Source organism: Dipodomys merriami, unplaced genomic scaffold, assembly GCF_024711535.1.
Source record: "Dipodomys merriami isolate MVZ:Mamm:240054 unplaced genomic scaffold, mDipMer1.0.p SCAF_25, whole genome shotgun sequence".
In the NCBI taxonomy this organism is placed as follows: Eukaryota; Metazoa; Chordata; class Mammalia; order Rodentia; family Heteromyidae; genus Dipodomys; species Dipodomys merriami.
The window spans coordinates 6,433,831-6,458,629 of NW_027203937.1; the positions used below are offsets into that span (position 1 = coordinate 6,433,831).

Here is a 24,799-nt window from a genome sequence, read left to right on the forward strand (position 1 = left end):
TCTCTCCCTTTCTTCTTTCTTAAGAATGGATTAACATAATAGATTAAAACATTAGAAGAAATCAGCAAATTCTACCTAGCAAAATGAGTATTTATTTACACTGTACTATGTAGTTCATTTAGTAAACCGATTTAGGGAAATAATATATTTTATTTTTAATTTAAAAATTGTTAGTATTAAAGTATGATATGTAAGCCAGGCCTAGAGAGACAAAGGTTGAATATTTTCTCTTACATGTAGAAGACAGAATTAGCTTACAAGCTAATAAGTAAATGTATTAGGTGGTATGCAATTGTATACACATGTATTAACTGAAATATGCGCAATTCAAGGAAGAACTCAAATAGTGTATTTCCTTAGACAAAGTCTGAATTCAACAAAAGAAACACCAGGAAGTAGATACTTGAAAGGAGTAGGGTGAGGTCAAGTGGAAAGAGGTAGATAAATGAAAAGAAGAGAGGGAGAATACTAAGAAAAATTCAATGCATATCCTACAACATTAAGGAAAGTGAGGGAAGGGGCAGGTTGGGTGGGATGGGTGAGAATGTTGAAGGGGTGACATCGATCAAGATGTATTGTATTCATAAATTGCTTTGTTAAATGGCAACTTTTTGTACAACTACTGCAAAATAATAAAAAGATATGAGTTTTGAGTATAGATAACTAGCCAAATATGTTTTTATGTGTGCATTGTATCTTTTTAGTTGCCTAATCTTCACTGTTTCTTCAGTATAAGAAGACAAATATTTTAGAGTTTCGCTTAGGGTTATTTTGCAGGCTAGGACTGACTGCCTTCATTTTGAATCTTTCTGTCTTTATTGTCACATGAGGTAGTTACTGATGGAGCTAGTCTTAGTGTGATTTTAAGTAATGGTGATCTCCATGTGGCTAAGTATGTGTTCATTATTGAAAATGATCTTATCAATATATGATATATGCATATGACATAATTTAATTTTTTTTATATTGTTGCCCACGTAGAGAGACCATTTTTTCCTTGACAACATACAGCCATGGTGGAGGATGGGAATGGGTGTGAAATATCATTGAGCCCATTTCTAGGTGCTATTCTTTTTTTCTTTTCTTTTTTGTTGGGTACTGGGGTTTGAACTCAGTGTTTTTTGAGCTTGGCTTGCTTGCTAGGCTGGTGCTGTAACAGTTGAACCATGCTTCCAGACTAATTTTTTTGCTGGCCATTTTGAAGATGGTTTTTCTGTCTGGGATGACTTTGAATCAAGATCCTTTGGCTCACAAGTCTCCTAGAGATCCTGGATTATAAGCATGATCCACCAGTGCCAGCTGTAGGTCCTATTCTTGAGTCTCTTGGAGAAGCTGCCACTGATTTACTCAAGCTTGCTCTTTTACTTAATGACATTATTTCTCTTTTACCTGGTCTGTTCACATCTTTATAAATCTCAGATTAATCAACAGATTCTTCCATTTTTCTCGAGAGAATTTTTCTCTGTAGTTTATTTTAAATGTGGGATTCTAATATTTATTAGAAGTAATTTGGTTTATTTCCAACTGAGCCCTCAGAATAATTTTTCACATATTTTTAACATGAAAATTTAGTACTAATCGAAGATAGGTTATATTAGCATTCTTTGTTGTGACACAAAATTGTAGTGGTGTCTGTAGTACCCCTGAATAAGCTTTCTTAAATTGAAGTAATAGGATTGATATGCTGAGCTAATGTAAGAAGAAAAAGTTACTGTAACTTGTATTTCTTCCCTGTGTTTTTAGCAGAAACTTGCTAATCTAAGAATAAAATATGCTTAATAGATTTTTTAGCAAAATAAGGTGTCCTTTTGAATAGGTTCTTTATTTCCCTTATTGTTATTAAATATGTGAAAGAAGACATTGCTTCTAATGCTTTGAGACATGCTTATTTCATTTCTGTGTTTTTGGAAAATATTTCTATTATTTTCTAAGCGTCTTTAAAACTTGTATAGAATTCTGATATTTTTCACTTATATGACTCCTTTCCTTTGAATGCTTTTTTTCTTTTTGCAGCTGTTTTCAGTGATTAATAGAGCAAGCATAAGCAGATTTTTATCTGGTACTGAAAGCTAAATACTATTATTTTATATTCACATATTTTAACACTATCTCTTTCAAAAGGAAGCAGGAAAATTCTATATATTTAGATTTTTTTTGATGTCATGGGGTATTTAAATTGAAGACCTTGCACTTGGTAGGGAGATGCTCTACCCAGCTTTATATTTTGTTTTATTAGCTATTGTTAGGTTAGGCTCAGCTTTTTGGACAGGCTGACATTAACCTGTGATTCTTTTACCTCTGCCTTCCACTGGGATTACACTTTGTGCTACTACACACCTGGCTTGTTTGTTGAGATGTAGTCATGCTAAGTTTTTTTTTTGAACTGTGATTCTTCTACATATATCTCCTGCTTATAGGTAAGTATACATCACCATGCCTAGCACTTGTATATTTATTATAGTAAAACAGTACTGTTATATATTTTATGGCCATCCTTGAAATCATGCTTGTTTCCTAGACTCACCATGTTTTTTACCTCTTTCCTTTTGGTTGGCTGTATATTTCATGAAAGTATAATTTCTGTTATAATTTGTTATTTTTTCCTCTCTGGGAAAGGGACATTAGAATTATTATTCTTATTTTTTCCTATTTTAAAATTTCTTCATTATTTGATTCCAGCTGTTTGTGGGTTAACTTTTTTTTAGTAGTATATCACTAATTCACATTTGATACTTATCTGTGTATACTTTGTATCTATAGCTTTTCTTCTTCTTCTTCTTCTTCTTCTTCTTCTTCTTCTTCTTCTTCTTCTTCTTCTTCTTCTTCTTCTTCTTCTTCTTCTTCTTCTTCTTCTTCTTCTTCTTCTTCTTCTTCTTCTTTTTTGCTGGTACTGAGATTTAAACTCAGGACATCACACTTGCTAGGTGCTCTACCACTTGAGTCATGCCCCTAGACCTTTCCCCCACTATTTTAGAATAGGATCTTGTCTTTTTTGTTGGCAGACCCAGATAAAAAATCCTTCAGTTTACATAGCTGGAATGACAGGTATCTACTATCACATTCAGCCTTTTCTGTTGAGATGGGAGTCTTGTACACTTTCTGTCTTGGCTGGCCTCAAACCTTTCAATCCTAGCTTCTTCAGTAGCTAGGGATTAGAGGCTGGGCCACTTTTCCCAGCTTCTATTTCTAACTTTTCTTAAGTTTAAATTGTATTTTTTGAATTAACATATGGGAAAATATATACTTGAATGTAGTTAGTCCTGATTGTCTGTTTTCCTTTGGTATAGATTTTTCCTAAGTTGTGGTAAAGCTTCATATTTTCCATACCAGTGCTATATCTAGATACCTTTTTTGTTTCATACAGTTAATGAAACTCAAAAGAGTTGAGTCTTGGAATTTTTTCATGGGAGGACTGGAAATAGTCATTACTAAACACACTCAATTTCTGTAATTCAAAGTGAAACAAATAATTTGCCAAATTATTTTAAGTTCCCTCCAAGAGTTGGTTGAAAGAGTTATTGGGAATAAGTCATGAATTTGTGATTTTAGAATATACTTATCATCTAGGAGATATTTAGGGTATTCTGGGTAGAGAAAAAATTGTATTCAATTACCGATTAGGAGTAGGTTATGAATCAACTAATAGACACAAAGGTAAAATTTCATTTTATTTTTCACATGTAATATATGGAGAAAATTGCAAATGGATAATATGTTAAAGACTTGATACTATAAGATATGGTATGCTAGGTTTAGGGGCAACTGCTTAAAGTACTCCATTTAACAAAATATTTGATCTCTCCTTGAGGCCTGTTACTGCTTTCTTAGGATAAAAAAATTTAGTGAGGGGCTGGGAAGGTGGCTCAGTGGTAGAACGCTTGCCTTGCATGCATGAGGCCCAGGGTTCAATTCCTCAGCACCACATAAGCAAAGAAGAAAAAAAGCTGGAAGTGGTGCTGTGGCTCAAGTGGTAGAGCACTAGCCTTGAGCTGAAGAGCTGAGGGACAGTGCCCAGGCCCAGAGTTCAGGCCCCAAGACCGGACCCCCCCCCAAAAAATGAGAAGATTATACATAAATATTGTATTTTAAAAATATATTAAGGCACTCAGTCATGTCTTTGTCAATAAATTCTTTTCTATTATATATTTGATAAACTATAGGAACAATATTCTGTATTAGTTATAATTTTATTTTTGTGCTCTTATTTCTTAATATTTATTATTACCATATCAGCTATTATAAAATATTTTACACTTAAAATTGAAATATATATATTTTTTTTACTAAGGGGAGGAAATCTGTCTTTTACCATGATAGGAATCATGTCCTTTACCATGAATTTGTAGCGGTCAAGACACAAGGTCTGTGTATCTTTAATGTAGGTTACTTCGTCAGCAAAGGATCATGAGTTTTACCCAGTCTCTTCTGTCCAGTCAGTCATTCTGAATTCCAACTTAGTAAGCTTTCTCCATGGGTTCAATTTTTAGTAAGTGTTTCAAAGTTATTTTGAGAATTATGGCCAAATTACTTCCATTATGAAACAGTTCCCGTAACAACCCATTTGTTTTAGACTTTAAGGTCAAGAGCAACAATGTATTATAAGGCAAAAAGATCCTTTGAAAACAAATTATTAAATTTAGCATTCAAAGGTTATGGAAAAAGTTTTATATTCTGTTTCTTGCTAGCTGCTCAGGCCTTAGGTATGTTAGAATAAGACATTAAGTCTTCTGTTGTGGTGTGGGTTGTTATTTTGGAGAGTTATGACATATTTATCATTAAAAGTTTAGTAAGACTTGTGATAAGGTTAATAGATTCTGTTCTATTAAAATTCCCTAATAAGTAAGGTAAAATTATTGTAAAATTACTGTATGTATTTAAGGTAATAGCTTTGCTCCTATGTATTCAATCATGTATTCATTTCATTAGGATTTATTGAGTGTCTTCCATATACCAGGCACATGTCAGATGCATAGTTTTCAGGGACAAATATATTATTTTAGCCATGGTGATCATTTTTCACTTTTCTTTTTGGAGATACTAGAGTTTTAACTCATGGTTTCATGCTTTCTCCCAGCTTCCTTGCTTAGAATTAGTGCCATAACAGTTAAGTCATGTCTCCAGTCCAGCATATGTGCTGGTTAATTGGAGATGGAGTTTTGTGGATTTTTCTCTGGATCTCAGCCTCCTGAGCAGGGAGGAGGATTGCAGATATTTTCCAATGGTGCTTGTCTTGGCTATTGTGATTCTTGAAATATGTTAGGAAAACAGATGTAGAAGTAGAAAATTTTAATTTTGTGTAGTGAAGTTAACATAGTGTGTCAAGGAACCAGATGAGGAAGACTTAAGCCCACCTGGAAAGATGTGATACTTAAAATAAGATGTAAAAAATGACTGGCAGGGGTTTACCAGTCATTGTAGACATGGCCAAATACTGTTTCAGATTATTATTATTATTATTACTTTGAATTATAACATCACATTCTGTATCACTACTGCCACTACCATCATCAATGACATGACGGATGATCATGATTATTAATGTTATGGTTGAGAAAATCTAGAGTAGTAGGCAGATACCTAAGCTACTAGGTAATCATTAAGCTGGACATGTTATCTATAAATGTAGGTATGTAAAAATAACCCATTTATTTTCTAGAATTTCAATTTATTTTTGACTCTTAGCTACTGAATAGTGCATAAAGTAAGTCTTCTAATTGTGTGTGTGTGTGTGTGTGTACATGCCCATGTGTGCTCATACTGGGGCCTGAACTCAGGGACAAGACGCTGTCCCTTAGATATTTTTGCTCATGGCTAGCCTTGAACCACAATCCTCAGATCTTAGTCTCTTGAGTAGCTAGAAATACAGGCCACTGTTGCCTAGGTCTCTACTCCTTTTTTATGTTTTCACATCTGGGATGGGGGGGGGTGTACTCTGGTCATTGATTTCTGAAATATACAATAGGTGTGAGTTACTGTGTCTAGGTAGTTCTTTCTAGTCTGGCTATTCCAAGTTATTACTTTCTTCTTTTTCTAGAACTTAAGTATCTATTTGCCTAGATGTATTATGATGCCATTTCTTCTAGTCTTTCTCCTTTCCAGGCAATGTTGATAACAGAGACTAGATTCTTGCAGCCTTGGTATCCAAAACTTTTATTTTTTCTGAGTAAATCTTTCTAGATTCAGTGAGGGTGATGGGGATGATGATAAGAAGTCTCCCTTTTTCTGCCTCTACTTGAGAATTTCTCTCTCATCTCTGTGACAAACTTACTGTGAAGGTGTAGGGGTTATAGTTTGTTTGTTTGTTTTGTCCTGGCATATACCTCCGTGGAGGCAATAGAGTATCATACTAGTTATCTGCTTGGATGAGAAGAAAGGAAAAATTAGAAAAAAATGGGGAGAGAAAATACTTTCTCAAAGTACCAAAATTCTACATATGAAATAGTTTGTGTGGCTTCTTGTGATGATGCCACTTATTAAAATCATGTAACTTCACTTTCCTTTTTTAAAAAAGCTTACTATCTTTTGACTCGTTGCAGTATGTTACTTTCCTCATGCAATAATATGTATATATGAAATTCTCTTTTCAAAACTACTAATAGAATCATGACCAGAAGCTTGTCCAATGGTCTTTTCACTGTGAAGTCTGATGTTCTTTGCAAAGGTGGATGGGCATCATAGTTTAGTGGAGCGGAATCCACTGTTAGAATCCAGGTTTTGCCATCAGCTGGTAAAAGTTAATATAAAGAAAATAAACAGATTGTGCTTTAAATTACTTGCCTTAAAATGTAACTGTACTAGTATGCTTCTTAGGACTATTGTGAACATCGAATCAAAATACCTAGCTCATATAAATGTTAGTTCCTAGAAAGGTGCCATACAAATGCTTACCATCAGAAGACTTCTGAGATAGGTCTCTGAGGGGGAGTTAAGTTATGGTCAGAGTCAAGGCTCCTGCCATTAGTGATATGGAGTGAGATTTCCTGTCAGTTTTTGCAATGAACCTTGCTCAGAAATGGCAGTAACACATCTAGTCACACATAGAAACCATTTTACTGTGCTTTTATAAAACAACAACAACAAAAACAGAATAGTAGCATGATTTTTCTTCCATAGTTGCTGAAGTAATTTGTGAAGCATCTCATGTATACCAAATGACCTCAGTCTCCAAGCTGTACTTTAATTCCAGCCAGACAATTTCTCTAGCACTTAGAATTTTCAAGCTTTATTTGTATTTTAGATTTTTAAAAATTAGAACAACTCACATTTCAGCATATATTTATTTATCAATTTGCTATCTTCATCCTTTCTATTGATTACTAATAAACCTTGAATTTTTCCCATTTTACTCTTGGACAGTTCTACAGAATGCTTGAAATCTTGGCACATATGAGAGGAGTAATATAAATGCAACATTTTATGCTATTATCTTTTGTTTCTACAGGAGAATTATCCTGTCCAATAAGTATTTGCTAACTTTTTTTTGGTGGGAGGGGTAAACTGTTTTCTAAGGACTAGAAAAAAGAACATGGTAATCCTTTTCCAGGAAACTCAGTTGATATGGTATAATAGTTTGGTGCCACATAAATCAAAATTTGAACCCTGGTTCCATCACTTATTGTGTAGTCTTGGGCAATGTAATAGTTTGGATCTTGGTGTGTGTGTGTGTGTGTGTGTGTGTGTGTGTGTGTGTGTGTGTGTGTGTGTGTGAGTGAGTGTATGTGTGTGTGTGTGTGTGTGTGTGTGTGTGTGTGTGTATGTGTGTGTGTGTACTGGGTCTTGAACTCCCACTTTTCCTTAGCTTATTTTGCTCAAGGTTGATGCTCTACACTCCAGCTGTACCTCCACTTCTTGCTTTTTTGCTGGCTAATTGTAGATAAGAGTCTCTAGGATTTGTCTCCTCAGGTTACTTTGAATCTTGATCCTCAGATCTTAGTATCCTAAGTAGCTAGGTAATTTCTTTTTGAACAATGTCATCCTTTCCCTTGCTCTCTCCCAGTTTTGGTTTTGATTCTATATGCTAGAGGAGGCTTGTATTTCAGTGTTAGAACCTTTAGGATGTGGGGCTAGTGCCAGAAGAGTCATTTGAGGGGTGTTATTGGAGAAGTTATATGGGCCTGGCTCTTTATTCTCTGTCTTCTCCCTGGCCATGAAGTGAACAAGTTTCCTCTGCCAAAGTGCTGCAGCCATGATAGACTTCCTTGCCAACATCCAAAGCAACAGAGCCAAGCGATCATGGACGGAAACTTCTCAACCCATGAGCCAAATTTAACGAATACCTAGGTCTTTCATCTTTTGAGATTTTATGAGGCATTTTTTCTAAAATTAGAAAGTAGTTTTTCTAAACCTAGACAATGTTTATGTTCTCCATTTAATAATCTTCCATGGTGTTATTCCTCCTTGTATGTAAGGCTGAACTTGCTATGTCTGCCGTCCATTTACTTTGTTCCTATGATATCTGGCATCTTGTGATAGCATTTATTATACTCTGCTTTAATATTTTACTTTGTTAAACTATTCTCTGTATTTTTATCTTCAAACTAAAATCTCTGAAGATTTGCCTTTCTCATTTAGTATTGAGTTCTCAGTGTCTGGTATTCAATAAATAAAAAGTTGACTAATGAATGAATGAATAAAAGAACTTACTTGCTAGACTTACAACTGTAGGGCCATTTTTAGCTATTATGATTATATATACATACATACATATATATATATAGTTGGTCATGGGGCCTGAACTCTGGGCCTGAGCACTGTCCCTCAGCTTTTCAGCTCAAGGGTAGTGCTCTACCACTTGAGCCACAGCACCACTTTGGCTTTTTCTGCTTATGTGGTGCTGAGGAATCAAACCCAAGGCCTCATGCATGCAAGGCAAGCACTCTGCCATTGAGCTACCTTCCCAGCCCTGAATATAATTTTTGTTTCAATAAACAAATGTGAAACTAGTAGTTTAACATTCAACCTCAGATTCTAAAATTTTGTTATACAATTTACAGCTGATTGTTCAAGATTGTTTTTCAAAGAATTATGATACTCTATTTTTGGAGGAATCAGAGTGCTATTATGGAAAGAATACTATACTTGGAATTGAAAGCATTTAGGATTAAACTTGAAATCTGTTATTTAGTAGGTCTGTGAACTTGGATTTATGAATTTCAGTTTCATGTGAAATAAGTATAACAACTTTTCAGTGGTGGAAATCAGATAATAATGCATGCAAAATGTCTCTCTAAATGATAAACATATTGAATACATTTACTCAAAGGAATTTTATTATAAATACTTTGCTTTCCAAAATGTATTTGCATATTAAATTTACTTTTTCCTCTATTATATTTTGATCTTATTTTGATCTTTACTAATGATATCACTCTATTATTTACAATTTTTAAGGCTGTGGAAAATGATATTATGTATTATTCTTATTTTTTAAAGTTCATTTGTTAGCACTATATAAATTTAAAGTACCTGTCCAAAATTATTTATAACTTCTGGCAATGCTATTCTTAACCAAATACAATAGAATTGAGCCTTAATCAACAGGACACATGATTGCCTACAATTATGTAACATTCACTATATCCTTTGGTTGCATATTTTAGGCTAAAATGTCTATTTTAATATCCCTTCACCCTTCCCAGTGCTTGCCCTCTCTCAGGTAACCCAAATTTAGTTTCTTTTCTCTCTTTTTTTTCCCTAGCGGGCTCAGAAACCATATGAAAGTATTTCACTTAAAAATATAAAATTTGAGGCTATTTTATCTGTAATTCAGGTGAAAAAGTTTGCACTTATACCTGGTTGGTTGAACATCAGTTGAAATATTAATACTGACTTGCTTGAATATTTTTCTAAACTTTCTACTTTATTCAATTTATAACATATGACAGATCCTTTTTCCTTGCCTTCTTTGTTCATTTATGATAGTTGCATAATTTAAGTTTACATTGACCTCAGGCTCAAACTCATTAGCCAGAAATAAAAATGTAAGTAGATGGAGTTGAAGGGTGTAATGGAATTGACACCAGGTGCTAGTCATCATCAAAAATAAAAAGAAACATAAAATAGCAGAAAGTTACATCACTAGATGCTTGTTCTCTAAGAAAGTTCTCTAAAACAAACTTTCTTTTTAACTGACCATTTTTTCTTAAGTCTATCATTTTATCTGATGTGTCAGATTTTGCTTATATTGAATTGAGAGGTATGTGCTGATTTAAAGAATATCTGTCTGTTTTCAATCAGTATGCTACTTTCTTTGGATAGCTACTTAATATATAAATGAATGAATGAATAAAAATCCATCATTTAGAAAATTATATTGCAAATATGATTATGGAATTTTCCCTTTATAAGAATAAGAGACTAAAATACCTACAAAATGCCATGGAAGAAAAAAGATTTAAAGTTGTAATGGGAAGAGTCCAAGGAGAAAAGAATCTCTACTAACAGTGGATGAGGGTCCATTTTCTTTTTTAAAAAAAATTTTTATTATGAAAATACTGTACAGAGGAGTTACAATTACATGGGCAAGATAATGTGTCCATTTTCTTACATCCTTACCATCCCTCATTTTCTTTTAGTCTTTGAGCTAGTTCGTATATAGTGATTTTGATTTATGGCTCCTTGATGACTAGTGATTTTTTTTTTTTTTTTTTTTTGTCGGTCATGGGGCTTGAACTCTGGGCCTGGGTGCTGTCCCTCAGCTCTTCTGTTCAAGGCAAGTGCCCTACCACTTGAGCCACAGTGCCACTTCTGGTTTTTCTGGTGGTTTATTGATGATAAGAATCTCACAGACTTTTCAGGCCTGGTCTGGCTTTGAACCCCGATCCTCAGATCTCAGCCTCCTGACTAGCTAGGATTATAGACATGAACCACCAGTGCCCGGTGATGACTAGTTATTTTGATAACTTTTTATATATATACCTATTGACTATTTGAATGTCATCTTTTGAAAGTATTTATTTAGATCATCATTGTCTATTTTAAAATTGGGTTATTATTTTGAGATTAAATTCTTGGAGTTCTTTATATGTTCTAGATCTCAACCCCTTGTCACATGGATACTTTATATTTTCTTCCTCTTATGTGATCCCATTTGTGCATGTTTACTTTTATTTATAGGGTTTTTTTTTTTTATCATGAGGAAAGTTGAATTTATTTATTTATTTTTGCCAGTACTGGGGTTTGTTGATCTCAGGTTTTTAGCTTCCTTGGCTTACTTGCTCAGTTGAGACATGCCTTAGGCTTCACCTTTTGTTGAGTACTTTGGAAATGGCATTTTCTGGACTTTTATACCTGGGCTGGCTTTGAATTGCTATCTTCTGGATTTCAGCCACTTGGGTAGCTATTTTGATGTCCAGCTGGATATTAAAGTTTATCAAAAGCCTTTTCTGGGTTTTATCTTTAATTTTATTGATTTTTATATTTTGAATCATCCCTTCAATTCTACTTGACCATGGTAAATATGGCTTCTCTCTCTCTCTCTCTCTCTCTCTCTCTCTCTCTCTCTCTCTCTCTCTCTCTCTCTCTCTCTCTTTACAGTGTTAAGGCTTGACCATGGAGCCTTGTACTTGCTAAGCAAGTGTCTACTTGAGCCACAACTTTAATCATGAATAATCTGTTCTATGCTATTGGATTTTGCTAGTATTTTGTTGAAGATTTTACATTTATGTTTATCAAAGATATTTTTTTCTTTTTTTGTCCTCCTCTAGTTTTGGTATCAAGATACTGATCTTATAGAATGTGTTTCAAATAATGTCATTCTCTTGTGTTTATTGGAGAATAATTTATGATTGTTTTTCTTTAAATGTTTGGCAAAATTCAGCAGCAAAACCATATGGTCTTGGGCTTTTCGTTGATAGGAAACTTGTCATTACTGATTTAGTTTCATTACTTATCAAGATTCTCTATTTCTTCTTGAGTTAATCTGAGCAAATTATGTGTCAAGGAATTTGTTCATTTCTTCCAGATTATCAAATTTGTTAGCCATAATTGTTCATAATTTTGAATAATATTTTCATATTTCTCCAGTTAGTTGTATTGTCTTTCTCATTTCTGATTTCATTTATTAAAGTCTCTCTTCTTTTCTTAGTTTAACTAAGATTTTGTCTATTTTTCCTAAATACACTGTTGGCTTAGAAAGAAGAGAGTAACTTAAAAGAGTAATCTGTCCTCATCAGCATCTCCTTGGACCTATAATAGTTACTAGCTGATGGGCATGTATAGACCAGCCCATGGCTTCCATGTCATACCTTTAGACACCAGCTGTGTCATTTCCTGAGCCCACAATCCACTATGACCAACAGCACTGCTATATGACCAAGACCAACACTGATGCTATAAGCTGCCTATTGCTGAGCAGACTCATGGTTCAAGAGCACTGCATCCAGGTACAGGTAATGCTAGCTAGAAGTCCAGTATAGATGTCTTCTCTTGGCAATGGAGTTGTTCTAGAACTTCCATCCATAGGCAAGCCAGTAGTGGTTGTTAGGTCCAGTGTTAGGCTTCACCAACTCGAAACTGAGTTCCAGAGCAATGTCATATACCCTCTTAATAGGATCTCATCGCATACAATGCTGCCTGAAGTTGGGGTAGTGATGGTGAAAACAGTCCTTTGGCCATTGAGGTGGACATTCAACAGGGTCATATTGAGTCTCATAGTCTCAAGGATCTATATACTTTTGGAGCATATCAGGGCCCGTACTGCAGCTAGTCATAATGCAGGCCAGTGTTCTTGTGTTAGGAAGGTTCTAAAGCCCCGTAACCACAGAAACCTCTGTAACAGACTGAAAGACTGAAGGTAGAGACAGTCTCTTGACCACCAGGATTGAGGTTAAGCCCAACAACCACAGGTATCTGAGTAGTGCTGGTGGAGAGTAAGTGTGCACATATACTAGGCTCACTCCAAGGCTGAAAATTCTGTGGGCAGAAACTTGAATCTATGCCACTCATGCACATGTCTCTACAGGGCCTTTAAGAGTTTCTATACCATGCTGAGTCTCACATCAGTGGGCCTGATATTGAGCTCGAAGACAAAGCCCTCTGCTTAGCTTTCCAGTCCTGGTCTCCAGCAGGTGGAGTCTTGGCTTCACCTTGTTGCTGTAAGCTAGGGGGGAGTATTGCGGCATATAATCTATGGGTATTGGCCTGGTGTGGGTATGTGGAGCTTTGCCCAGAACAGGGTTTTGAGGTAGCTTTGGTACTATGTTTCAAGTCTAAGAGCTGGACTTAATTCTTTCTCCCTCTCACAAATAGGAGGTATCTCTTTTTATACTGGGCTGCTTAGAATTGGGGGGGGGGGGAGGGCATGCCTCAGACAAATCTTTCCTTCAAAATATCACTTTGTTTTGTTATACTAAATACAGACAAGTCTCTCACTTGTTTTCCTTAGCTCTTATGAAAGTAGTTTGGTGTGTGAATAGCTGCTCAAGTTGGTGTGTCTGTGAATAGATGTTTAAGTTGGTGTGATATGGTCACTAGAGGATCTTACTCAGCTCCCTTAAGTTTTGTATTTCTAATTTTCTTAGGTAAGAAATATCCTCCATTTATTATTGTCTAATTGTGATTCTCATTTCTTTTAAAAGTGCACTTGAAGTTTGCATTGCTTCTAATGTGATATCTGAGCCAGATATATGAGTGGAGGAGCAATCTCTATGGATCACTGAAGGGAAAATGTTTTGGCAGAGTAGCAAGTATAAATGCCCTGAGGTAGAAGAGTCTTTGGTATATTTGCCAAAAAGCAGAAACTACAGTAGTTGAGTAGGCTGAACAAAAGAGATGTATAAGAGATGAAGTCAAGAAGGGTGTGGTGGTATATGCCTGTAGTGCCAGCATTTGGGAAGTAGAGAGAGGATTGTGAATTTGTGGTAGCCTGGGCTACATAATGAGACTCTCCCTCAAAACAAACAAAAAAGTCAGGTAGGATCTTGCTGTCAGTGGGGTGGAAAGAAATTAAGTTTGAGTTGAGAGTTGATATAATCTGATTTATTTCTTTAACATTTCTCTCTGAAGTTGTCAGTGGCTCATGCCTATAATCCTTGCTATTCACAAGGCTGAGATCTGAGGATCATAGTTCAAATCCAGCCCAGGTAGGAAAGTCTGTGAGACTCTTTTCTCCAACTATCAAAAAGCCAGAAGTGAAGCTTTGCCTCAAAGTGTTAGAACGATAGCCTTGATCACAAAAGATCTGGGACAGTGTCCACGCCCTAAGTTAAAACGCCAGGCTGGCACAAAGCCAAAACAAAGACAATTCTCTCTGGTTGCTGTGTTTAGAAAAGAATGTACAGGGCTGGCTGGGAAGGTGGCTCAGTGGTAGAGCGCTTGCCTTGTATGCATGAGGCCCTGGGTTCGATTCCTCTGCACTACATAAGCAGAAAACAAAAAGCCAGAAGTGGCACTGTGGCTCAAGTGGTAGAGCGCTAGTGAAGAGCTGAGGGACAGCACCCAGGCCCAGAGTTAGGCCCCATGACCGGACCCCCCCCCCACACACAAAAAGAATGTACATTAGTAGAGGATTATTGCAATAATATAAGAGATAGATGATGGTGACTTGGCAGGTGAAGTTGTAGAGTTTGGTATATATTTTGATGTTAAAATATACTGATGGGCTAGCTGTGGGGAATTAGTAAGAAAGAAGGATTGATGATGCCAAAGATTTAGGTCTGAATTATTTTAAAGGTGAGGATGGAGAACTTTGCAGAAGAAGTAGATTGCAGGTAAGTAGAGATCAATAGTTCAGTTTTGATAGTTCAGTTTGAGATGGAATTAACTGTTTGACATTCCAAATGGAAATGTTGAGTATTAAATTGGGTAAGACTGTCTAATTCAGAGGAAAGTCTTGAGTTACAGATAGAAACTTTGAAGTATGAGTACTGATAATATTTAAAATTGAGACAGAATTGGTTTCCTAAGGAAAAAGAATAAAGAGTGGTCTTAGGATTCTTAAAGGCTTGAAGAATAAGGGAGAACCAGTAAAAGTAATTATATTTAGTCTACTTATTAAGGTGCCAGATTGGATTCAAAGGAGGGATTTGAAAATTCAAGGACAATTATCACCTACTACATATAAAGAATGTCACTCTGCTAATTTTTTTTTTGCTGGTCCTGGGGCTTAGACTCAGGGTTTGGGCTCTGTCTCTGAGCCTCTCTATGCTCAAGGCTAGTGCTCTACCACTTGAGTCACAGCACCACTTCTGGCCTTTTCTGTTTATGTGGTACTGAGGAATTGCACCCAGGATTTCATGCATGCTAGGCAAGCTCTACCACTAAGCCTAAAGAAATCATTGCAATCTTAGTGGATTTTGAGTGTCTTGATAAATCTTAGTGGTTTTTGAGTTTCTTGATAAATCTTTTTTTTTTTTTTTTTGTCTGTCCTGGGGCTTGAACTCAGGGCCTGGGCTCTTGTTCCTGAACTTCTTTTGCTCAAGGCTAGCACTCTACCCCTTGAGCCACAGCACCACTTCCTCTGCTAATTTCTATTTTTTAATACTTCTTTTTGTGTGTGTGAAGATACTGTACTGAGGGGTTTCAGTTACATGAGCAAGGTAATGAGTCCATTTTCCATTGAACATTGTTACCCCTTCCTTTATTTTTCCCCTACCATCCCTTTCCTCCCCACCTCCCCACCTCCTCCCCACCCCTCGCAAAATTGTACAGTTCATTTTCAACATGTCTTGTATATTGTTACAATGGGTCATCCTGTATTCTTATTTCAGCATTTTATTTCCCTTCTCCTCCCCAAATTAGAAAAATGTATATATAAGATGCAGGACACAAGAATCAAATACAGTGACCACAGGAGTTTACCATGGGGGAAGAACATACAAAGAAACAAAAAAAAATCACATAGTACATTATAAGTACATTAAAAAGAACATCAAGAAAGATAAAATCTCTTGTGTCCCTATCTTGGGGTTCATTTCACTTAGTATCAGCTTATATGGTTATATTTACATAACTTTTTTTTTTTTTTTTTTTTTTTTTGTCGGCCGTGGGGCTTGAACTCTGGGCCTGGGCGCTGTCCCTCAGCTCTTCAGCTCAAGGCGAGCGCTCTACCACTTGAGCTACAGCACCACTTCCGGTTTTCTGGTGGTTTATTGGAGATAGGAGTCTCACGGTCTCTCCTGCCCGGGCTGGCTTTGAACCGCGATCCTCAGATCTCAGCCTCCTGAGTAGCTAGGATTACAGGCGTGAGCCACCAGCGCCCGGCATATTTACATAACTTTTGACCTCTTCTGCTTGTCCTAGACATATACTAGTTATTGCAGATAAGGGAAACCATGGGACCTATGTTTCTTTGTGCCTGGCTTACTTCACTTAATGTAATTTTTTCCAGTCTTTCCTAACAAATGGGGTGATGTCATTCTTTCTGATGGAGGCATATTGTATATATACCACATTTTCTTGATCCATTCATCTACTGAGGGGCATCTGGGTTGGTTCCATATCTTATCTATGGTAAATAATGCTGCAATAAACATAGTTGTGCCGGTGGCTTTAGTATGGCCTTGTTTGTGATTGGGTAAATGCCCCAAACTGGGATTACTGGTTCATAGGGGAGCTGTATGTGGAGTCTTGTGAGGAACCTCCATACTACTTTCCAAGTGGTTGAACAAGTTTACACTCCCACCACCAATGCAGTAGGGTTCCCTTTTGGCCACATCCCCTCCAGTATCTGTTGTTATTAGATTTCTTGATTATATCTGCTAATTTCTTTCAAGGCTATTTGGTTTAGTGAGAGGAAGAAGACATCCACTCAGAAAGTATTCCTTTATATATAGTTACTATATATATATATGTATATATATATATATATATATATATATATATATATATATACACTTCTTATAAAGAAGTAGTGAATGAATGGTATATTCTTTGAGTGGAAATTAACCTTTGTGGATATATTGTCTCATTTCATACTGAATAAATAAAATGGAGGAAACAAGCTCAGAGAGATGAGTAACAGTAAGCATTATACAGAGCCGGTAAACAGGTTTGAGACATAGATTTAGCTGATAACTCTTTCAATAAATCACATTGGGTAGGATATCCCAGTAAAGTGTGAAAGAAGCAAAGAAAAGCACAGATTTGAGAAAGTGGAGAATGTATGCAAATGTGTGTGGAGAAGTGGGAAACATCTGGCTCATAGACCACATTAAGGTCCATGAAAACATTTGGTATATGATGGGACAGACCTATCATGGCAGTATGTGTGTGTTTGGAGGAGATAGGGTATATATAGGGAATTAAGGCTGAAAGTATTGACTGAAATTCACCATGGAAGGAGCCCTGAAAGATCATCTTAAAGACTTGACATTATTTTTCAGGAAATTATGAACTTTAAGATAGACTTTTTTTTGACAAAAGAGAATCATACCTACCATGTGGACTAGTGACCAGCACTATATTGTTTATTTCCAATTGTTTTACAGTTGGACATTCTTTTGGAAGACAGGATTATAGAAAACAAAAATGAGCTATTGAAATTGTGTTGAATATGAGTGATCAGTTTGGTATAGTAATTTATGGACTATATTTGTTAAACTATTTCATGTCATGAAGTTAGAAAGACATATAGAATAGATGAGTATACTATATTTCTAAGGCTACATGTGAATTTTAAAATTATGTTTTTCAGATACTGACCGAGCTTTATCATTGCTAGAAGAATATTGCAAAAAGTTAAGAAAACCAGAGGAACAGCTGTTGAAAAATGCTGTCAAAAAGGTGATGAGTATTTTCAAGAGCAGCTTATTCCAAGCTTTGTTGGGTACGTAGTACAAAAAATGTTTATCATTTTAATGGTCAGAATTGAGCTTAATAGTTTGGATATATATGGTCAAAGAACATGTTAAAATTGAAATGGGTAATTTTCCTTGATACTGGAATTTTTTCTTTTTAAAATTTAATAATTACTAAAAAAGATATGTTATACAATACAAATAAGTGATAGATTACTGAAAAATGGAAGTATTGAAAATATTTTTGTGAAGGAGGGAAAATATACACACATAAAAACTAAGTAGTTTGTTGCAAAAAGTTGAGGACAGATATGCTGGAGAACAAAGTTGTTTCCCTTGAGAGAAGGAATCGTCTAACATGAAAATGTCAGGCATCATCCTTTTCAAGATCCAAATTTGCCTTTCATTCTCTTGAAACAAGTATAAAAACAATCTTTTCTTCTTTCTTGCTGCTATTAGGAAAGTTTATGATCCAGCATAAAAATTTGAATTTAAATTTAAAACCATTTGACTGTGAAAATTGCTAATTAGTTTAGTAAAAATAGATAGACATAAAATTTTTTATAGGATCATTTTACGTGTTTCTTGAGTTCTTTAAAAGAGTCTATTGTGGTTGGTAAGAAGTAGTGACACAAATAACTATAATCTTAGCTAGAATTAAATAGAAATGTCTTTGAATGGAATCTTACAGAATGTAAATAAATTCTATTAGCAAATAATATTTTGGGGAGCATGTTAAACAACAGATTTCTCAATTAAAATTAACATCTAGCTGATAATTAGTAAAATCCATTAACTAGATGGCAATGTTTCTAAATACATTTGTATGATTGTATGATTTCTAAACACATTTGTATGTGTTTAGTTAAGATTTGCTTTATCTTTTCAGAGCTTGAGTTTTTGAGAACTTGAGTTTGGCAAAGTATTGTTGAATGATGTAGATAATTCTACATTTTGATAATGTGGTCATTTGATAGCACCATTACCTAGGAAAAATGAGTGACAAATAATTGCATTTTGCTATTATTTTAAGTGAATGATAAATATCTTTGCTTAAAGCCTATAGTGTAGTTGAATTTCTCAATAAAATGAATGACAACAATAATCTGTAAAAAGCTGTTATGTAAGTAATCCCAATGCTCAGCTTTGAATAGATAGATTTGCTTTATCTGGCATTGAAAGTCATTTGGGGGATAAACCAGAGTACAAAAAACTGTATGTATCACAACATAATTTCTATTGAAGTAGCTAAATACTGATTATTAATTTATTATTATTGACTCTTAATGGCCTCATTCTGCATTTTCTTTAAGCACTCCAAATAAAAGCCAAGTAAGCAGAGCATTCTTTTTTTGTTTTTAATTTTATTTTATTGTAAAGATTCTGTAGCCATGAGCATTCTGAAAAAGATGTATATTTTTATAAAAGCATTTGTTGGGAACTACTGATAATGACATATTGTTTACAATCTGTAGTTTGCTTTCTCCCTCTTCCCCAACCTCCCTTTTGTTACAAGTAATGGAAAATAGAGGCTTCACCCATTACTCTGATACTCAGATAGCCACTATATGGAAATAATTTCTCAAATGAATTTCACTAACTGCATGAATAAAGGGCATCATGCAACTGTAACCCCTCTGTACATAACCTTGACAATAAAAATTAAATTAAAAAGAAGGGAATCTTAATAAAAAAATCAAATAAAAATGCAATGTAAAATGCAATATGATTACTGCACAATGTGAAATATTTATATGTGATCAGGAATCTTTGTGCAGATAAAAGCATCATTGTGAAAATAAACACTTTCCTCTTTTTGTAGTCATTCATCATATGCTTAACACCTCCCAAACTAGTATGCCTTAGATAGTATAATCCTTGAGCATCAGAATTCTGTCTAAATGACTGTGGTCAGTATCACAGAGTGTAACTACTTTATGAATGAGTTCTGTGAGAATCTAGAAGGTGGTAGCAAGCACATTGTGTTTTCAGTCTTTAAAAGACAACTTCAGGGCTGGGAAGTTGGCTCAGTGGTACAGTGCTTGTCTCGAATGCATGAGGCCCTGGGTTTGATTCCTCACTACCACATACACAGAAAAAAGCTGAAAGTGGCTCTGTGGCTCAAGTGGTAAGGGGCTACCCTTGAGCTGAAGAGCTGAGGGACAGCGCCCAGGCCCAGAGTTCAGCACCCTATGACCGATAAAAAAAAAGACTTCATTTGCTCATATAAGTGATATATATATATATATATATATATATATATATATATATATATATTTAAATGAGGAAAGTAACAATCCAATTTTTAAGGTATTATATTTGTATGGCAATGGTAGGTTATCTGATAATCATAGAGTTTAACTTTTTCCCTTCTTATTTCTAGAGTTCCTATATATTTTTTTCATCTCCAATTTTCTAATATCGGACAGTGGAAACAGTTCTTTGAAAGTTAGCCATCAAATTTCATTGATGTACAAAACAAGAAAAACACCTGAGCAATGAGCTCTAAGCTAACATTTAGATGTTAGGTCTAGGGTGACATCTTGTGGTACTACTAAGGAAAAAAATATCCAATAGATAATTTCAGTTTTAACTTAATGTTAAACATTAACAATTTGTAGAGTCTGAACATAAGTGAATTGGAATTGAATGATTTTTTTTACAAGTTATGTCCTTTTAATTTAAAATAGCTAAAACATTCCAATTTTCAAAGCATTTATTAACTTAGGTGATGAAAAAGCCAGATGGAAAAAATTTTTATTATTTTTATAAATCTCTTCCATATCTGCTTTTGAAAATTTAAAGGTATATATTTGTTTGAAAGCTATTTTGATAATATAATAGACTTATATTTTCAGATGCATTATTTTCAGATACATATAAAAGTGCTTAATGAAAATTATGCTTTTAGTCATTTCTTATACAAGTTTGGGAAAACATATATATATATATATATATATATATACATACACTCTATCTATCTATCTATCTATCTATCTATCTATCTATCTATCTATCTATCTATCTATCTATCTATCTTCCTTCTAAACTTTCTGAATCTTGCTTATCCAGTTTGTTCCTTATTTTACTACTTTTTGGGGGAGAGAAGTCTTCAGAAAGGTGTAGGAAAGAGTAGAGAATAGTAACTTTCTCTTCCTTTCCTTTCCTTTTCCTTTTCCTTTTTCTTTTTTTCCCTTCCAGTCCTAAGGTCTGAACTCAGGGCCTGGGAGCTACCCTGAACTTGATTGCTGAAGATTAGTACTCTACCACTTGAGCCACAGTTCCACTTCTGGCCTTTTGGTGGTTGATTGGAGATAAGTGCTCCTTGGACTTTCCTGCCTGGGTTACCTTTGAATTGTGATCCTCAAATCTCAGCTTTCTGAGTACCTAGGATTATAAGCATGAGCCAACAGTGCTGGGCAAAAGTAGTACCATCTTATGCAGGCTGTTAAACCTTATATGTTAGACTTTGTGTTACACTTTTTATTTACAAAGCTTAACAGAAAACTCTATAGGTACTTGTACTTAATAGGTACTTGTACTTACTGACAATAGTGGGTGACTCAGTAGATGTATGGTGTATTGGGATTTATCATTTCCTTTCCCCACATTCTCCTTACTAGAAGCTTTTATCAGCCCTTCATTGTCTCATAGCTTTAATTACTGTAAAGTACCACATTGTCCTCTGATACATAAAACCAATATATTTCTGTTCCCTCAATCTTGTTAGCAGCTGGTGGGTAGGGGTTATATAGAAATAGTATCTTTTGGTGTGGTCCTGGGGCTTGAACTCAGGGCTGGGGCTCTGTCTTGAGCTTCTTTTGCTTAATTTAAGGCTAGTGATATATTACTTGAACCATAGCTCCACTTCCAGCTTTTTGGGTAGTTTCCTGGAGATAAGTGTCTTACAAACTTTCTTGCCCAGGCTAGCTTCAGACCATGATCCTCAGGTCTCAGTCTCCTGAGTAGTTGGGATTACAGGTGTGAGCCACTAGCTCCCAGCTTCCAATTAACTTTTGTACCCCTGGCATATGGACCCTTAATAAAAAAAATGATAAGTCTTCAATAAATTGTTTTTAATGTATTCAACCATTATTTAAAAATGACTTGTTATGTTGTAGATACTGTGTTAGGCAACTATGGAGATCAGTGCTTGCTAAACTCATGGGCAAGTGGAGGAAATATAAGCAATTATTTAATTATGGTGATAAGGACCACAAACAATTTTTTATCACCTTTTAGTTTGAGTTAAAAAACTGGATTTTCCTGTTATACTATGCTAATGTAATATTTTTATGTTAAAAATAAGATCTATTTGAAAACATCATGGCTTTTAAATTTTAATTGTTAATAATGATGTATATACTTTTTTAACCACCTGACAAAGCATGAAGGTTGTAGTTTTGTGACAGTGATATTTCTTAATTCTTAGATTTTGTAGATTTAGTATTTAATAAATACAATGAGCTATTGTCATTCTGAGACATTTTTAGTACTTTTAGAATCTATAAATTCATAGATAATATCGCATCTAATTTTCCTTTAAAAATACAACAGTATATCTGAATCATTGAAATGATTTTCTTCTTTGTATACTTAATGTTAGGTTTATTTATGCTGTTATGGATGGAGAACAACAAATTTACATTTAGATACTGCTATTGGGCCATGTACAATAAGTCACACTCAGTCTTTTTTTTTTTTTTCCCCTTCACTACTGGGGATTGACTTCCAGACCTTAACTTTGCTAGGCAGATGTTCTACCACCTGAGCTATGATTCTAGCCCACTTTTGTATTGGTTGCTTTGGAGCTAGGGTCTTACTTTATGCCCAAGTCAGACTATAGTGTGCTACTCGTACTTGGACTTCTCTATGTTACTGTGGATGACAAGCATGCTCATGTTCCATTGTAAGAAGCCCCACTCCTCCTGCCCATAGCTGGGATCATCCCAGCATGTCCCACCAGAAGTCTTTTTTTTTTTTTTTTTTTGGGTCCGGTCGTGGGGCCTGAACTTTGGGCCTGGGCGCTGTCCCTCAGCTCTTCAACTCAAGGCTAGCGCTCTACCACTTGAGCCACAGTGCCATTTCCGGCTTTTTTCTTTTTGCTTATGTGGTGCTGAGGAATCGAACCCAGGGTCTCAGGCATGCAAGGCAAGCGCTCTACCACTGAGCCACCTTCCCAGCCCCATGGGAAGAAGTCTTGAGAACGTGTTTGATTTTTATTTTTTTCTTTTTCTGGACTGGCCTCAAATCCAATCCAGATCTCTTGATCTCTGCCTGTTGAATAGCTGGGAATACAAACTGGAGCCATCATACTCAGCTTATTAGGAAATTACTTAATACTCATAACCTAAATGAATGAATTCCAATGAAACAAACAAGTTACAATTTATAGACCTTTGAAAAGTCTTTTTTTTGTTATAATTTATAGACCTTCAAAAAGTTTTTTTTTTTCTTTTCTTTTCTTTCTTCTTTGCCAGTCCTTGGGCTTGAACCTAGGCTCTGGGCACTGTCCCTGAGCTTCTAGTGTTCTACCACTTGAGCCACAGTGCCACTTCTGACCTTTTCTGCTTATGTAGTACTGAGGAATTGAATTCATGCATGCTAGGCAAACACTCTACCACTAAGCCACATTTCCCACTTTTCAAATAAGTCTCCGCTGGTTAAAACAGTAAATGTTAAATTCCTGTATATTAGGATCTACCATTCTTATACTTCTTTGTTTACAATACTCACTTAAATAAAATGACTTCAGGCATTTCAGTAATTGTTATTGAGCAATAATAATTCACAAAGTATCTATGAAATATTTACCTATTTACATCAACTCATTCAGAGAGATAGTGTAAAGACCAAATCCCTATCCCTCAGGGACAATTGACTCTTACAGTTTATTGGGAAGGTTGTAATAGTCAATTATATGCAAAAAATACAAGATAGCATATAATAGAGAACTAAACTCTAGGGGCTGGATCAAAGTGCTTTGACCAAAGAAGTTCAGAGAGGCATAGGATTATTATAGATTGGTGCTGCCAGGGAGCTTTTGTATAAAATGTTAATTCGAACTGAATTTAGGAGTTGATTTAGAGGGAAGTCAATCATTTCTCCACCCATTCATCATTCACACATTCATTCATTTACAAGATCCTTTAAAAAATATTGCACAGGTGATGTACAGAGGAGTTACAGTTACATAAGTCAGGTAATGAATACATTTCTTTTTGAACAGTGTCATCCCCACAAGATACTTTTTAAACTTTGTGCCCCACTCTGTGATACATAGTTGGAAGACAAAAATGAAACAGAATTGCAAAATAGTTTACATTTGTGGTAAGTGCACAGGAGAAAGAGGATTATAAAGTTTATTAGAGGGACCAGATCTCCCAGAAGAGGGAGCACATGGCATCTGTCCTTATCCAAGTAGATATGGGGGAGGGAGTGAGGTAGGTCTGGGCATATAGAGAGGGAGTGGCCAGATGAATGACTGTAACCCTAGGGCAGGGCAGAACTCAGGTCTGGGTGGAGCTACAAAAGAGAAGTAAAGGATTCTGTGAATCAGAGGCTTAACTTTAGTAGTGAATCAGGAAGAGCTTTATAAGGAAGTAGTATTTGAGGTATTAAAAATTATACAAATTCTTGCTGGACACCAGTGGCTTGTGCCAGTAATTCTAGTTACTTAGGATGACATCTAAGGATCAGTTCAAAGCCAGCCTGAATAGGGAAATCCGTGAGATGCTCTTAAAAACATTTATTTATTTTTATTTATTGTAAAGGTGATGTACAAAGGGGTTAGTTATATAAGTCAGGTAATGAGTACATTTATTCTTAAAAAGTGTCATCCCTTCCCTCATTTTCTCCCAGTTTTTTTTCCTTCCTTTCCCCCTTCCCCCACAAATTGTAAGTTGTATAGTTCTTTTTAACAGTGTCTAGTGAGTGTCACTGCTGCATTTGTTTACCTTAGTCCCACCATTTCTGTGCCCCCTCTGTGCTTCCCTCTGTAATAGTCTCAAAAAATAAAAATAAAAATAAACCCAAAGCAAACCCCTAGGAATTAACTTGATTAA

At 35.3% G+C, this 24,799-nt stretch overlaps 1 protein-coding gene across 10 annotated transcripts in view; it reads left to right on the plus strand.

The window, feature by feature from the left end:
* Positions 1-24,799, plus strand: part of Dlg2 (discs large MAGUK scaffold protein 2) — a 2,075,786-nt gene that overhangs the window by 3,560 nt on the left and 2,047,427 nt on the right. For 6 of the 10 annotated variants that reach the window (XM_070034861.1, XM_070034862.1, XM_070034867.1 and 3 more), the window contains one exon: positions 17,633-17,764. In XM_070034861.1, the coding sequence (XP_069890962.1) occupies positions 17,633-17,764 (132 nt within the window). Of the gene's footprint in view, positions 1-12,357; positions 12,390-12,758; positions 12,846-12,979; positions 13,095-13,230; positions 13,252-17,632; positions 17,765-24,799 lie in introns of those variants that run through there. The other 4 variants (XM_070034865.1, XM_070034864.1, XM_070034886.1 and 1 more) reach the window with 4 other exon arrangements.